Here is a 16,288-nt window from a genome sequence, read left to right as displayed (position 1 = left end):
TCTTCTGCAACAGGGCAATGAGCAGAGCGCCTCCCACACCAGTTGGCAAGGATCCCAGAGCGACAGGGAAGCTGGCTGCATGCACGGGGCAGGGCTGCCTGTCCTGCCTCCCCTTGGCCAGCTCAGATAACAGCAGCAGAGTTGGCACTGGAGACTGGAGGGGCAGCGAGGGGAAGGAAGCCCCGTGCGCTTTCTCTGGAAACGTCTTCTTTGCTCAGAAAAAGCAGGGGTGGGTGCCGATGCCCTGGGCAAAGCCTGGGTTTGGGGGATATCACGTTTCCTGGGGTTTGTCCCTGACTGCGGGGTGGGGGGCAGTGAGGAAGGGGAGAATCGGAGCCCGAGTGCAGCTTCCGGAACTCACGGTGAGCGCGACGGAGCCCAGCAGCAGCACCACGGAGTAGACCAGCCCCCGGCTGTTGATCTTCACCTGCAAAACCGAACACACGCTCCCTGAGCCGCTCGGCCGTGCCGCCGCTCCACCTGGGACGCCCGGGGCCCTGTGTGTTCACTCTCTCTCTCAAGAGAAGAACCCAGGGGCAGGTGTGAGACAGCAGCCGTGGGGTGGCCGGGACACGCGGATTCAGGTGTCAGATGTGACCGGGGATGCAGACAGGCCTGCCAGACGCTGAGGACAGAGGGCAAAGCTGTGATATCCCTGGGAGCCTGCAGAGGTGGGGGCCGGGCACCCCGGAGAAGTGGCAGCCGGGACAGGGCCCACGCCACTGCCCTCCGTAAACTGGATGCCCCTGCGTTAGTGAGGGGAGGAGAGGCACTTACCGTGGACCCATAATTAATGACCATGGTCTGCAGGCCCCATGGGATGCCAAGGCCCACCAGGATGTCAAAGACGTTGCTCCCGATGGTGTTGGAGACCGCCATGTCACCGAGGCCTGCGGGGGGACAGCGACACGGGGCGGTCACGAATTGCAAGCTGCCCAGACCTGCGTTCTCTCTCACGCTCGTCCTGCAGGCGGAGCCCTGACACGGGGGTTCCTTCTTCCTGCATGCCACGTCTTCGGTGAAGCCGAAGGCACCCACCAGGTGCTGCACGGTGACCTGCGCGGCTTCAGGGAGCCACCTTATTTGGAGACAGGGTCTGTGCGGAGGTCACGAGGCTGGGCCCCAGCCAGCAGGGCAGGTGTCCTATAAGCAGGAGCTACCTGGGTGCAGATGCGCCCAGAGAGGACACCAGGTGACCAGGAGACAGCCAAGGAGAGCGCGATTCAAGAGAGGGGCTCAGGTGACGATGCCACCCAGCGCGTGGTGGGTGACGCAAATTCACATGGGGCCTCCGCTGTTTCTGGCCCCAGCGCCGTTGGCTGAGGCTGAGCACCCCCCGAGTGTTGCCTACCAAATGCTCCTGGTCACTCTGGGGGAGACGGGGCATCTGGCCACCCCACGTGGCCGAGGATCAAGGGCGCATGGTTTCCCAGGGGCCCAGTCCAGGGCCCCTAGTCCCATGTCCTTTATGCCAAGCCCCAGCATGTCCTTGGGGCCCAAACAATGGCTCCCACGACCTTATGGATCTTGTGCCCTGGTGGTTTCGGAAGGGTGAATCCTCTTTCTCCAACCAGCCTCAAAGCGTCCGGGGGCTGTGCTGTCCTGGCGTCCCCTTCCTGCCCAACCACCCAGGAACTAACTCACATGAGAGCTATGCCAAGTCAGAAAGCAAACTTTCACAGAAAAGACACACACCGCCCAAACGCTGTTCTAACCCAGCCACTTGGCCCCGATCCGGCACACACTGGCACAGATGTTTCTGGAAGGCAGACTCCTGGAACACAAGTGCCTATAACCACTACGCTGCTTTGGCAGCCACAACACTCTGCAGCCCCTCAGCTCAGCATCCAGACGGGGGGGCCGGCTCTGTTTGCTCCCGGCCGCTCCTCCCATCCGCGGGGCTTCGGCTGCTGACTTGCAGGACACAATGCCTCCCCCCGGCTCTCACATTTGGGCTGACATCCCTGCTTTGCATCCGCCCCAGGTGCATTCAGAGGGACTTCAGAACCTTGGCAGCTTCGTCCAGGGAGGGGCAGTACCTCTGGGAAACTGGCCCTCCATCTCCCGGTCCCTGGGAGGGGAAGGGGGTGCAGAGACTGTTTTGCAGGCACTCGCTGGACCTGGACTGGTAGGGGGCGAATCAGATGCTGGAGTTGAGGGAGGAGGGGAAGAGCCGGCCTTCCTGCTCTGCGCAGGGCTGGGGAAGAAAGCCAGTAGGGGACTTTCTCACCAAGGACTGGTGTCCTTCTGGGAAGAACGTTTGCACACAGACGCACCCACAGGGAAGGGGCCCCAGGACGCTGGCGGCAGACACTTGGGTGATGCAGCTGCCCGCCAAGGAATACTGAGGGCTGCTGGCTGCCCCCAGAGGCTAGAAGTGGGCAAGGGGGACCCCCTGCTCCAGAGCCTTCAGAGGGAGCGGCACCTGCTGCCTCCTGGATTTCAGACCTGGGGGCCCAGAGCTATGAAAGGAAGTGTCTGTGGGTGGCTGCAGCCCCAGGAAACGAACAAGCTTGTGTCAAAGGCCACCCAATGAACTCCCAGCCCCTCAGCCTCATCCCCAACTGAATCCCTTCCCAGTAAGGCCCCTGCCCACCCCCAAAGCTTCTCCCACACTCCCCTGGCCCTCGGTTCAGATTTTCTCGGGCCTGACCCACCAGGAGCTCCCCTGCCCCAGGCTCCCACCCTAGAGAAGCAAACCGGCCTCTGCCTCCTTCCCAAGCCAACCTTTCTCTCTGGTGCTGTTCCCTGCCCTGCCTCCCACGAGACTTCTCACTGTGGCTCGCGCGTCCCCACCCTGACTTCCACACTCTGCTCTGTGCAGGAGATCCACAGGCGCCTACGCTGGGTGTTACCTCCCCGGCAGAAAAGACACAGGGAATCGAGGCCAGACATTTCCGGTGCTTTGTTCTGCACTCAAAGACCCTAGCTTCACTCACCCCCCATCTTGCTCAACCTGTGCCACTGCAGAAGCCCAAAGGAAGAAGCAACAAGCAAACCAAAACATTATCCATGTCCTACACATTGGACAAAGAGTGGGGAAGGTTGGCTGGACGGGACCAGAACCTTCCAACCTGAGCTCGTTGTCTAGATGAGGTCTGGTTTGGCTCTGCTGAATCTCACGTTGACAGGTGACCTTGGGCAGATGCTTCTAGAAGGCCAGAGAGCTTCACCCTGGAGTACCCGTCCTCTTCCCATGGGTGAAATCTAATCTGCGGTGCTTTCTAGACATTACAGCTTCCTCCCTGGCAGGACCTGACCACTGTAAGGTGGCAGATGCAATGAGGTGGCCACATGGTGACACTGAGGGCTCTGGGGACCCAGGTGTGATCCATACCTTGCCTGGCCACGATCAGGCTGGCCATGCAGTCTGGAACGCTGGTCCCCGCAGCCAGGAAAGTGATGCCCATGATGACGTCAGGGATCCCGAGCGTGTATCCAATGATAGTGACCTGCAGAAAGGGGAGACATGGACACACAACTCAGCCTGCCAACTCTGCTCACCCCATGCACTCGCTCTCGCGCTGACTTACTTATTTTCATTTTCTTTTCTTTTCTTTCTTTTTTTTTTTTTGACAGGCAGAGTGGACAGTGAGAGAGAGAGACAGAGAGAAAGGTCTTCCTTTTCCGTTGGTTCACCCTCCAATGGCCACCGTGGCCGGTGCACCGCACTGATCCGAAGGCAGGAGCCAGGTGCCTACCCTGGTCTCCCATGGGGTGCAGGGCCCAAGCACTTGGGCCATCCTCCACTGCACTCCCGGGCCACAGCAGAGAGCTGGCTTGGAAGAGGGGCAACCGGGACAGAATCTGGCGCCCCGACTGGGACTAGAACCCGGGGTGCCGGCGCCGCAAGGCGGAGGATTAGCCTAGTGAGCTGCGGCGCCGGCCTACTTACTTTCATCTACTTGAAAGGCAAGGAGAGAGGAAGACAGAGACAGAGAGCGAGCAAGAGCGTCTATCTGCTGGTTACTCCCCAAATACCTGGAACATCCAGGGCTGGACCAGGCCCAGTCAGGAGCCAGGAGCTCCATTTTTGCCTCCCATGTGGATGGCAGAAACCCAAATACATGAGCAACATTCGCTATCGCCCACAGAAAGCAGGAAGCTGAATTGCAAGTGGAGTAACTGGGACCCAAACTGGCACTTTGATACGGGACAAGGGTGTCCTAGCAGCACCACAACGCCCACCCTCACCCCATGTGTTTTTAACCTGAAGGTGGTATTGCTGCAACTGATAGAAAAATGTGGGACTGGCGCGTGGTGCGCAGATAAAGCTGTCGCCTGTGACACCAGCATCCCATCTGGGCACCTGTTTCAGCTCAGGCTGCTCCACTTCCGATCCAGCTCTCTGCTGTGGCCTGGGAAAGCAGCAGAAGACGGCCCAAGTCCTTGGGCCCCTGCACCTGCATGGGAGACCCGGAGGAAGCTCCTGGCTCCTGGCTTTGGATTGGCCCAGTTCTGGTCACTGAGGCCATTCGGGGAGTGAACCAGCAGATGGATGATCTCTCTAACTCTTTCAAAGAAATAAATGTTAAAAAAAAAAAAAAAAAGGAAATCTGTGGAATGTTTTTATTTGAATAATGTCTTTTGAGTGTTCCATTTTTTCTTGACTGTAGGTGCGCATTGTTTTAAAAGGCTTAGAAAATAAAATGAGATAGGGGCTGGTGCTGTGGCACAGCGGGTTAACGCCCTGGCCTGAAGCGCCCACATCCCATATGGGTGCTGGTTCTAGTCCCAGTGTCTCCACTTCCCATCCATCTCTCTGCTATGGTCTGGGAAAGCAGTAGAAGATGGCCCAAGTCCTTGGGCCCCTGCACCCGCGTGGGAGACCCAGAAGAAGCTCCTGGTTCCTGGCTTTGGACATGCGCAGTTCCGGCCGTTGCGGCCAATTGGGGAGTGAACCATCAGATGGAAGATCTCTCTTTCTCTTTCTGCCTCTCCTCTCTCTGTATAACTCTGACTCTCAAGTAAAAAGTAAATAAATCTTAAAAAAAAAAAAAAAAGAAAAGAAAAGGAGATAAAACCCCTTACCATTTCTCAAGGCCCATGGACACCCGTTATCGACACTTCGCAATGGCTCTCAAAGTTGAACAATTAGCAAATTCCTGGGGAGTCTGTGAAAGCGCAGACTGCCAGGCCCTGCCCCGAGACCCCGCTCCTGGGGTCCAAGAGCATGCCTTCCCGAGTCCCGGGGCGCTGGGATTCTGAGGGTCTGAGAACCACATTTGAAAACCACTGCTTTTCAGCCTTTTTTGGGTGTGCGTACTAGAAAAAATGAGACCAGCTATACTACCTCTCTGTTTCGTAACTGCTCCAGGTCAGAACACGTGGGAGAGGCCTTTCCACCCGGAAAATTCAGCCACGATGCCCACGGTTTACCGCACCGCTGTGAAGTTTGAGCCAACTGCCCTCATTATGGGAGACGCAGGTGGTCTCCTTGTTGGTCTTATTTTTTTTTTTTTCTTGACAGGCAGAGTGGACAGTGAGAGAGAGAGAGAGACAGAGAGAAACATCTTCCTTCTGTTGGTTCACTCCCCTAATGGCTGCTACTGCCGGCGCTGCACCGATCCAAAGCTAGGAGCTGGGTACTTCCTCCCGGTCTCCCATGCGGGTGCAGGACCCAAGCACTTGGGCCATCCTCCACTGCCCTCCTGGGCTACGAGAGCTGGACTCAAAGAGGAGCAACTGGAACTAGAACCCAGTGCCCATATGGGATGCCGGCACCGCAGGCGGAGGATTAACCTAGTGAGCCATGGCGCCGGCCCCTCCTTGTTGGTCTTATAACACTACTACATATGACAAGCAGCATTTAGTGAGCACTTACTGTCACCAGGTGCTCTACAAGGTGTTCAACTCACATAACTGTGTACGCTATTATTTTCTACCCATGTGGGAGGTGCTATCACTACACCAGCTGAGGCTCAGAGAGGCTAAGCAGCATCACCCAGGCACACAGCTGGGAACCGACAGAGCCGGGACTCCCTGCCGAGGGCTCCAGCCGCTCCCTCCTGCTGCCTGTGTGGCCCTCTCTGCCTTCTCATCCCCCCACCTCCTTAGGATGAATCCCAAGGACTAGAATCACTGGGTGAAAGGACACGCAGGTTTTAAAAATCCTGATGCACACGGACTGCTCTCCCCAGCTCTGGCATCCACTAACTGTGTAACCCTGGGCAAATTACTCCATCTCCCCACGCTTCAATTTCCCCACCTGCAAAATAGCAATAGTAAAAACAGCTATCCCGTGGGGTTGTTACGAGGCTACAGAAGTGTTTATGTAATGTGCGTAAGCCAGCCCCTGGGCGCAGAGGAGAGGAACAGGAGCACCTGCTGGCAGGGGCACGGTGGGGGCTGCCTGCATGCATCATGTTTCCCTGCTGGCTCTGGTCTCCCTCCTGCACAGTTCTCTGGGGGGACCTGGAAGGTGCTCGGTGTCAGCCGCCTCTATATGCTGTCCCCCCTATCAGAGCCGCCCGTCTCGGGCTCGAAGGCAAGTACTCTGCTGTGTCTGCCCCGGCATCCCTGGCACACAGCCCAGCGCCAGGCACTTTCCTGAAAACCCCATTTCTACGGAGGAACAGTAAGCTGTAGCCGGGAGGGCTGTGGCTAGCCCGCGCCCAGCTCCCCTCTTCCGCCTGCCCGGCCCAGCGCTGCTCACCAGCCACACCATGAGGTAGGAGAACACGGCGATCCACAGGGTGGCGGTGATGAAGGTGACCATGAAGAGCTTCTCCCAGCGGGGCTTGCTGCAGTTGGGGATGGTGATGCACAGCAGGAAGATGAGTGGCCACGTGAACACCCACTTGGCCTTGTCCCCTCTCGCCTCTGTGGGGATGGGGTGGGACAAGGCGGGAGGGGGAGAAACACACAGCAGGTTACTTGCCTGCCAGTCCACCTGGCCGTTTGCTTTTCCAAGCTAAACAAGAGAACACCACTGATGCGATGCCAAGCATCTGACCGACAGAGCCACGGGCCTCCGTGACGTCACCCTGGAAGTAGCTGCACAGTTCAGGGTTTGTTGATTGAATTTCTTCAGTCATTGCCAAATGTTCATTTGACTGGATAAGGAAGGGAAGGCCCACAGAGGAATGAGCTTTGCATAGGGTTGCTGAGTGGGGCTGAGCGGTACAGGTGGGCTTTGCAATCAGTCTTGGGCTGGAATTCAAATGACCTTGAGCAATCCCCTCAGCTCCAGGACCTCCGCTAACAACAGCAGATGCACTATTGCAACAATGTAACAATAATCAAGAAAGAGTATTTTCCTGGGCAGTGGGCACAGTGCTAAGCCCTTTGCATCTTAGTAGCTTCCTCACCTGGGAAATGGGAACATTTTCTCTTTCTTGGTTGTGGCAAGAATCCTATGATGCACTGTTCATAAAACACCCAGCACAGAGCGCCTCCTCCACAGTAGGTGCTTGGGAAACCTCAGCTCCTTTGCTCCCAGGTCAGACAGTCAGCTCAAGACAGGTACAAGACTGCAAGCTAGGGCTCCTGATGCAGTCCAGATCTCACTGGGCCCCACCCCGGGACTCCACATACATCCCACCACGGACAAACAGCCCCAGTAAGCCACTGTTTCCAAGCACTGTTTCCAAGTGTCCTTAAGAAGCCAGAGTGTGGGTGCACACAGAGGCTCAACCCCAGCCTGCTGGGGGGTGGGGCATGTGGCCTAGCAGTTAAGCCATCAGTTGGGATGCCTGTACCCCACACGGGAGTAACCTGGGGTCAGAGGGCCACCCCGACTCCAGCTCCCTGCTAATGCGCACTCTGAAGGCTGCAGGTGATGCCTCAGGGAACTGGGGCCCTGCCACCTACATAAGATATCAGGATGGACTTCCAGGCTCCTGGCTTTGGCCTGGCCCAGCCCCAGCCATTGTGAACATTCGGGGAGTGAACCTGCCGGTGGGAACTTTCTCTCTTCCTGTCTCACTCACTCTGTCGTTCAAATGAATTACACACAAAACCCAGAAGACAACCTGGCCCGCGGGTGATGTCAAGAACTGGTAGAAGAAGGACCTCTGAAAGTTCTCTTTGTGAAAGTGATAAGAACAAGGGCCAGGCGTGGCGGAATCAGCTTTCTGCAGAACCCTGGGCATCAGTGGAGGGTTTGTAGCCACGCAGGGAGTGTCTGTTTAAGAAAGCTGCAGTGTCTCTGCAAGAGGCGGAGCTTTGTGGAGTTTCACTTCAATTCCATCCCTTTCATCTCCAGAGTAGCCTTGAACACCCACAGCCTGCAGGCACCAGGGCAAACAGCAGCCCGGCAGCCGCAGCACCTCCCAAGTCCCCTCCCACACACTGCTGACGCTTGCCCTGCCGCGTCCGAAGCCGTCTCCATCTCTCCCCCGAGTCAGTGCTCACGGGCCATGAGCAGCCTTTTCCTTGGGGGAAAACCCCCAGAGCCCACCATCAAGTCCTGCTGTCCAGACACACAGCCTGAGGACCGGCCGGGGAGTGAGACGCCGACGGGGGCTTCCCAGACCTCTCAGTGAGGCCAGGCTCGTGTCCGCGCTCAGCAGAGACAGCAGCAGGTGCGAAGCCTTCACCTCTGCCTCCTTTGTGGCTCTGCAGGAGTGGGAAGTAAAGGCTGATGCCGAGTGCCACGTCTCTGCCTGAGCGCGGAAGGCACCCCCAAGCAGACGCACAGCCCCTCTGTTCAGCGGAGCTCTCGCCCGGGACTCCTGGACCCGGGCACCTAAGGGTGTCTCTGTGCAGTCATCAGCATTCATCCTGCAAGCAGAGACCTTGGTAGCTACCTGCAAAACCATGCAGATCTTGCAGAGCTAGTTTAGAAAAAGTCACCAAGAAGCAAATAAATAAGAATTTAAAAAAGCAACAATGGGGGCCGGCGCTGTGGCGTAGTGGGAAACCTGCCACCTGTGACACCAGCATCCCATACGGGTGCCAGTTTGAGTCCCGGCTGCTCCACTCCCAATGCAGCTCCCCGCTACAGGGGAGCTATGGGACTGGCAGAAACACCAGAAAGAAGACCTGAGGAAGTGTGGCCCACGCACAGGAACAAAGCCAGTCAACAGAGGGAGGCCCATTTATGGGGTTTACCAGACAAAACCTTAAACCAGTTGCTTTCAAACACATTCAAAAACTTGTTTTTAATCTAAAAGATTAAAGTATGGGCATGATACTACAAAACATCAATAAAAAGGTAAAAATGATGAAAAGAACCAAATAGAAACTCTCGATTGAAGTCTGATGACTATGATGAAGACTTCTCTGCAGTGGATCTGAACAGGCAGAAGAATACAATCAGCTCCCCCAGGGCCAGCGCTGTGGCTCACTTTGTTAATTCTCAGCCAGTGGCACTGGCATCCCATGTGGGCACCGGTTCTAGTCCCGGTTGCTCCTCTTCCAGGCCAGCTCTCTGCTGTGGCCCAGGAGGGCAGTGGAGGATGGCCCAAGTGCTTGGGCCTTGCACCTGCATGGGAGACCAGGAGGAAACACCTGGCTCTTAGCTTCGGATGGGCGCAGCGCCAGCTGTAGAGGCCATTTGGGGAGTGAACCAACGGAAGGAACACCTCTCTGTCTCTGTCTTTCAAATAAAATAAATAGATAAATAAAAAAAAAAAACCAAACAATTAGTTCCCCTGAAGACAGGCCGTGTAATGGCTGAGTCTGAAGAGAAGAAAGCAACAAGAATGAAGGAAAATGAACAGGGCTGCAGAGGCCACGCAGACCAACGTACATATAACGGGCTCTCAAGACAGCGCGGAGAGAGAAGGGAGCAGGAGGGAAATCTGAGAACCCTTGTTCAAAAGCTCTGCCAAAGCTCAGGACAACCATTAATAGGTGCACTCAAGGAGAAGGCCGCTCCTCCCAACTGCACGGGGAACATTCACCAGGACCACCTGCTGGGCCACAAGACAAGACTCAATGCAATCATGCAGAGCGTGGGGCCACAGTGGAACAGGATTAGAGGTCGACAACAGAAAAAAGTATGTGGGAATCAAACAACACAGACCAAAAACACAATGAGCCCAAGAAGAAATCTCTAGGGAAATTAGGAACTACTTCAAGAGGAATGAAAACAAGAATGTGACATACCCAAATCTATGAAGCAATGAAAACAGCACTTAGAAGTGCGTGACTGGAAGTCACTGTATTGAAGCAGGGAAGACTGCAGGCCTAACTTCCTTCCCTAGTGAGAAAAGAGCGGCCAGCACGGGGTGCAGCAGGTTAAGCTGCCTCCTGCAGTGCTGGCATCCCATACAGGCGCTGGTTCAAGTCCCGGCTGCTCCACTTCCGATCCAGCTCCCTGCTAATGCACCTGGAGAAATCAGAAGATGGCCCAAGTGCTTGGCCTCTGTACCCACATGCAAGATCTGTACAGAATTCTCAGCTCCTGGCTTCCGGCTGGCCTGGCCCAGCCCCGGCTTTCGCAGGCATTTGGGGGAGTGAACCAGTGGATGGAAGAACTCCCCTTGTCTGCCTTTCAGATAAAATGAAAATAAATAAATAAATAAAAAATTTAAAGATGATATGGAAAAAGAGCAAATTAAATTCAAAGAAACCAAAAGAATCAAGGTTAGAATGGACATAAATAAAATATAGAATAAAAAATAATATACTCAAATCAAAAGCTTGTTCTTTGAAAAGGTCAAAAAAATTGACAAATCTTTATGTAGGCTAAGAAAAAAGAAGTCTCAAATCAGGAATGAAAGAGGGAAATTACTGTAAGCCTTACAGAAATAAAAAGAATTATCAGAGAATGAACAATCATATGCCAACAAATTAGACAACATAAGTGAATGGGTAAAATGTTAGAAAGACACAAACTACTAAAACTGACTCAAAAAGAAGCAGAAAATAGGAACAGACATAGAACAAGAGGTTGAAACAGCAATCAATTTCCCTCAAAGTAATGCCAGGACCAGATGGCTTCATGGAGATTTCTACCAAATGTCTAAAAAATTAACATGAATTTGTCACCAACTCTTCTAAAAAATACAAGACTTCCTAATTCATCCTATGAAAGTAGTTTTACAGTGAGGCCAAAGCCAGACATAGACATGAAGGGAAAAGAAAAGCACAGGTCAATAAGCCTTCTGCATGTAGGTGCAAAGTCCTTTAACAAAACTTTAGCCAACTGAATCTTGGAACATATAAAAGGTGTACACTATAACAAACTGGAATTTATCCCAGGAATGCAAGTGGGGCTCGCACAAAATGAAATCCAATCATTGCAGGCCGGCGCCGCGGCTCACTAGGCTAATCCTCCGCCTTGCGGCGCCGGCACACCAGGTTCTAGTCCCGGTCGGGGCGCCAGATTCTGTCCTGGTTGCCCCTCTTCCAGGCCAGCTCTCTGCTGTGGCCAGGGAGTGCAGTGGAGGATGGCCCAAGTACTTGGGCCGTGCACCCTATGGGAGACCAGGATAAGTACCTAGCTCCTGCCATCGGATCAGCGCGGTGCCATTGGAGGGTGAGCCAATGGCAAAGGAAGACCTTTCCCTCTCTCTCTCTCTCTCTCTCTCTCTCACTGTCCACTCTGCCTGTCAAAAATAAAAAATAAAAAAAAAATCCAATCATTGCAACACACCAGGCTAATGAACCACATGATCTTCTCAAGTGAGGCAGAAGCAGCATTTGACAAAGTTAATGCTCTTTCATGATAAAAACACTCAATGAACTAGAAAGGGAACTTCCTCAACCTGATCAGAGGTATCCACAAGCCCCCAACCAACACTCTAAACGGTGAAAGGCTGATGGTTCCTCCCATGGCCGGGAGGAAGATGAGTATGCCTGCTCTCACCAATGTATCCAACGGTATACCAGAGGTTCAGCCAAAGAATCTGGGCAGGGGAGAGAAGTAATGGTGGCTCAGGCTGCAAAGAAGAAATTGAACCCCATTTGCAGGTGATGTGATCTTATCCATAAAAATCCTAAGGAATCCACACACAAAAACTAGCTGCAAGGTAAGAGGTCACTGTACAAAATTCAGTTGTATTTCTACAAACTAACAAGGAACAATTAAAAAATTAACAAGCCTATGTATAATGGCATCAAAAGAAAAAATATCATTTACATTTGCATGACAAAAGAATTGCAAGACTTACATGTTGAAAACTGAGTATCATTGAAAGAAATCAAAGAACTAAACCAATGGGGAGATATCCTTTTATAAATTTGAAGACTTAATAGTATTAAGATGGCAGTATTCTCCAAGTTGACTTACAGAATCAGTACAAATCCTTATCAAAATCCCAGCTGGGTTTTCTGCAGAAATTGACAAGATGATCCTTAAACCCATATGGAAATACAAGGGACCCAGAATAGCCAAAGGAAAAAAAATCTTGAAAAAATAACAAAGTTGGAAGACTTACATTTTCTGATTTAAGATTTACTGCAAAGCAACAGTAACCAGAGAGTGTGCTACTGGCATAGGATCCACAGATCAATGGCATGGAATTTAGAGTCCAAAAATACACCTGTACATTTAAGGTTAACTGATCCGGCAGGTGCAAGGACAATTCAATAGGGAAAGAATAGTCTGTTGAACAAACGATGCCAGGACAACTATAAAAGAATGAAGCTGGTACCCTGCCTCATAAGTATACAAATTAGGTAAAAAATGACAGACTTCAATATAAGAGCTGCAAATATAGAACTCTTTGAAGACAACCTAGGTATAATTCTTTATGACCATGCACCAGACAATCATTTCTTAAGTAATACCAAAGTCACCACCTACAAAAGATAAATTAGATTTTATCAGAATAAAAACGTTTTCTGATTCATAGGACACCATCAAGAAGTACTGAAAAAAAAAAAAACTCATGAAGTGGGGAGAAAACTTGTGTAAGTCACGTATCTGATAAGAATCTGATATCAAAAATATGGAATGAACTTTTACCACTTAACAATTAAAAACAACCCAATTTAAAAAATGGGCAAAAGACTTGGACAGACAGTTCTAAAAAAAGATATAAAAATGGTCAACAAGCTCGAGAAGAGATGCTCAACTCTGAAAATACACTCAGAATGATTTCACGCCCCAAGGACGATGATGATGCAAAAAGGACAAGTAAGTATTGGCCAGGGTGCAGGAAGGCAGGCGCTGCTCACGGGACCAGGAAGTGGGAGACACACTCTGGAACACAGTCTGTTTCCTAAAGAGTTAACCAAAGAGTTCCCACATGACTCAGCAATGCCACTCCTCCTCATGCGCCCCAGAGAAACGAAGACAGAAGTCCATGCAAGAACTTGGACATGTACTGTCACGGCAGCATCGCTCACAACAGCCAAAACCAGAAACCACCCAAGCAAGCATCCACCATGTGGTGAAGGGACATCACCACCCACGTGCGATACAAACACAATGGAGTATTACACTGCCATAAGGAGGAACTGATCCATGCTTCAACAAGTGAACCTGGAAACTTAGTGCAAAGGGGGCAAGGCTTAGACTCCATTTATCTAGACGCCCAGAAGAGGCAGGTCCCAGGAGACAGAAAGTCCCTTAGTGGCTGGCAGGGGATGGGAAGGGAGGGAACAAGGCCACACGCCCGCGGGTGTGGGGCTTCTCTGTAGGATAATGGAAGTGGGCTGGGAGTCTCCTCTCACTGGGGATGGCTGCACAACTCTGCGAATACAAGAGGCACCGAATGGCAGAGCTTGTAAGGGTGAACTTTATGGCCAATGAATTTTATTCCAATTCAAAAACTGACCAAGGGGGGTAGGCACTAGCTGTTTCAGCTCTGTACATCTATGCTTGAATTTTCCTAAATCATTAAAAGCACACCAAGGAAAGTATAGCAGCCCACTCTCAAGAGCGAATCACGAGAATACTGTTAGCATGAAATCAGCAAACCCATCCGCGTCTCCAGCTACGTGGCACATCGGAAAACCATCCTCTTCCCAGACCTTTCTCTACACGCGCCTTTCCACACGCATTCCTTGCACAGATGGCAAGGTTTCCTGCCCGATTCATTTGTCCAAAGTTCCAGGCTGTTCTCTCGTCAGCTCACATCTCAACTCATCTGGACAGCTCGGGGCGACCTGGGGTATTTTCAGAATTGGCCTAAAAGTCTGTAAGTAGGTGTAAGAACGCACTGTGGGGAACTATAACCCAGGAACATTTCTGCCAATATATACTTCAGGGGAAGAAAGAAGTCTTCAATAAGTGCATGGGAAATGCATATTATAAAAAATTATGCATGGGTTTCCATCTCTTTTTGCACTGAAATACGCTGATCTTTTAGTGCCATTCCCCATGAAGACCCTACACAAATCCCATAGTAGAAAGATGACTTTCTGATATTCACACCACATTGCACCAGGTGCTTGTCTTCTATCTGCCACGTGTTCAGTGCTTGGTTTCGGCGCGCACCGTGATTGGCTCTCCCAAGCGGCTGGCACCACAGCCCCCCACGGTTCCCTAGGAAACAGCGCCCAACACACCTTCCTACCAGGTGTAGCACTGAGAGGTCCCTGTGCATCGGGAGGTCAGTGTAGTGCATGGCAACCAGACTCCTCCCCCCAAAGAAACCATTTAATGAGTACACATTTCCTGAGTACAACTTTAGGAATATAGTGATTCTTCCCATCATACCCGCCCTCCCACCCCTACTCCCACCCCACCTCCTCCTCCCTCTCCTATTCCCAGTTCCATTCTCCATTAAGGAGAGAAAAACACAACTGCTCCTCGACAGTAAAGACAAGGGCCATTCAAATCATTGCTTCTCAAAGTGTCAATTTCACTTGTACAGATTTCCTTTTAGGTGCTCGATTAGTTATCACAGATCAGGGGGAACATATGGCATTTGGCCCTTTGGGACTGGCTTATTTCACCAAGTAGGATGTTTTCCAGATTCATCCATTTTGTTGCAAATGACTGGATTTCATTTTTTTTAACTGAACCAGTGTTTTCATAAAAATTAACAGAGAATGTCTGAGCTATTGTACCCAATGAGAGTGAACTCTTATTCTGTCAGATTTCTTTCTTTTTTATAGATAACCACAGGTGTAAAATATTTGTCACTGCGGGTCGCCATCAAAGTGTGGAAAACTTCCCTGGTGCCCACATTGTGCCGCCAGGCCCTCCATTCCTGGTCCCCAACCTCCCCACTGTTGTCTTCTGGAAGCCCATGGCCCCGCCAGCCCAGGTGGTCTCTTCCTTCTGTGACGGCTTTGGATTTTCAGGTTCTGTTTTTTTAATGAATTATTGAAACTCTACCCAAGTTGACCTCCGCCTGTCCCATGAGGGGTGCAAACCCAGCTGGGCACAGCCCCTGGGGCCTTGTGCACCAGCCTGGGCCGTGCAGTGAGCAGGGGGGTAGTAAACTTCTGTTTTCTTAGTCTGCTCTAAGTCACTTGGTCTTTCATCTGCTGCTCTGTGACCCAACTGCAGTGATCCAAGGCCAACACGTATGATGCGAGCTCCATTCCAGTGAGCAATTCACCAACCACGGCTACTGGGCAAGCAGGTCCCCACAGGGCCTCATTTTCTATTTTTTTTTTTTTTACAGGCAGAGAGAGAGACAGACAGACAGACAAAGGTCTTCCTTCCATTGGTTCACCCCCCAAATGGCTGCTCCAGCCGGCGCACTGCACCGATCCAAAGCCAGGAGCCAGGTGCTTCCTCCTGGTCTCCCATGCGGGTGCAGGGCCCAAGCACTTGGGCCATCCTCCACTGCACTCCTGGGCCACAGCAGAGAGCTGGACTGGAAGAGGAGCAACCGGGACTAGAACCCGGGGCACTGGCACAGCAGGTGGAGGATTAGCCTAGTGAGCCGTGGCGCCGGCCAAAGAACCTCATTTTCCTAACTCAAAATGGAGGTGACACTAGGACCCTGGGTACTTGGGAGCACTCATTGATGGGGTACCCCACCATCACAGGGCCGTGTATTCACACAGACCTCAGTTCAATGTCACAGGGAGCTGTCAGCTCATGGCTCTTGATGCTGGACCTGGAAGAGGGTCACTTCTCAGTTCCCTCCTGGGCAGGCACCTGTCGGAGTCTTCACCCCTGTGTTGTCAGCAGAGCCCCCAGCCCAGTCCCGGAGCTGACCACATAGCTTCATGGGAGGCTACAGGAGCCCCTAGAATGTTAGGACAAGGCCAGCAGCAGTGACCACACACACAGGGCGGAGCAGTCATGTTCCAAATCTCCTCTTAGCAAAGGATTCCGCATTTATGGGGATGCAATGAGGTGGTTCCTGAACTCCTGCCCAGAGACCAGCACACGTCACCAGCAGATGCTAGGAGAGTGGAGAAATCCGATAACCCCACTGCTCGCGGACAGCACCAGGCAGGAGAGGCGCAGAGAGCCGGAAGTGCCACC

At 52.3% G+C, this 16,288-nt stretch overlaps 1 protein-coding gene across 7 annotated transcripts in view; it reads right to left on the bottom strand.

Annotated features, from left to right (window-relative positions):
- SLC24A4 (solute carrier family 24 member 4) overlaps positions 1-16,288 on the bottom strand; it is a 145,401-nt gene that overhangs the window by 6,554 nt on the left and 122,559 nt on the right. For all 7 annotated transcript variants that reach the window (XM_051826440.2, XM_051826439.2, XM_051826441.2 and 4 more), the window contains 4 exons: positions 6,656-6,822; positions 3,338-3,452; positions 778-890; positions 362-427 (listed from right to left, as the gene is read on the bottom strand). In XM_051826440.2, coding sequence (XP_051682400.2) covers positions 362-427; positions 778-890; positions 3,338-3,452; positions 6,656-6,822 — 461 coding nt within the window. The remainder of the gene's footprint in view (positions 1-361; positions 428-777; positions 891-3,337; positions 3,453-6,655; positions 6,823-16,288) is intronic.

Source organism: Oryctolagus cuniculus, chromosome 20 (genome assembly GCF_964237555.1).
Source record: "Oryctolagus cuniculus chromosome 20, mOryCun1.1, whole genome shotgun sequence".
Taxonomy (NCBI): Eukaryota; Metazoa; Chordata; class Mammalia; order Lagomorpha; family Leporidae; genus Oryctolagus; species Oryctolagus cuniculus.
Note: the sequence above shows the minus strand (reverse complement) of the source record. Positions and strands in the feature narration are given on the sequence as shown.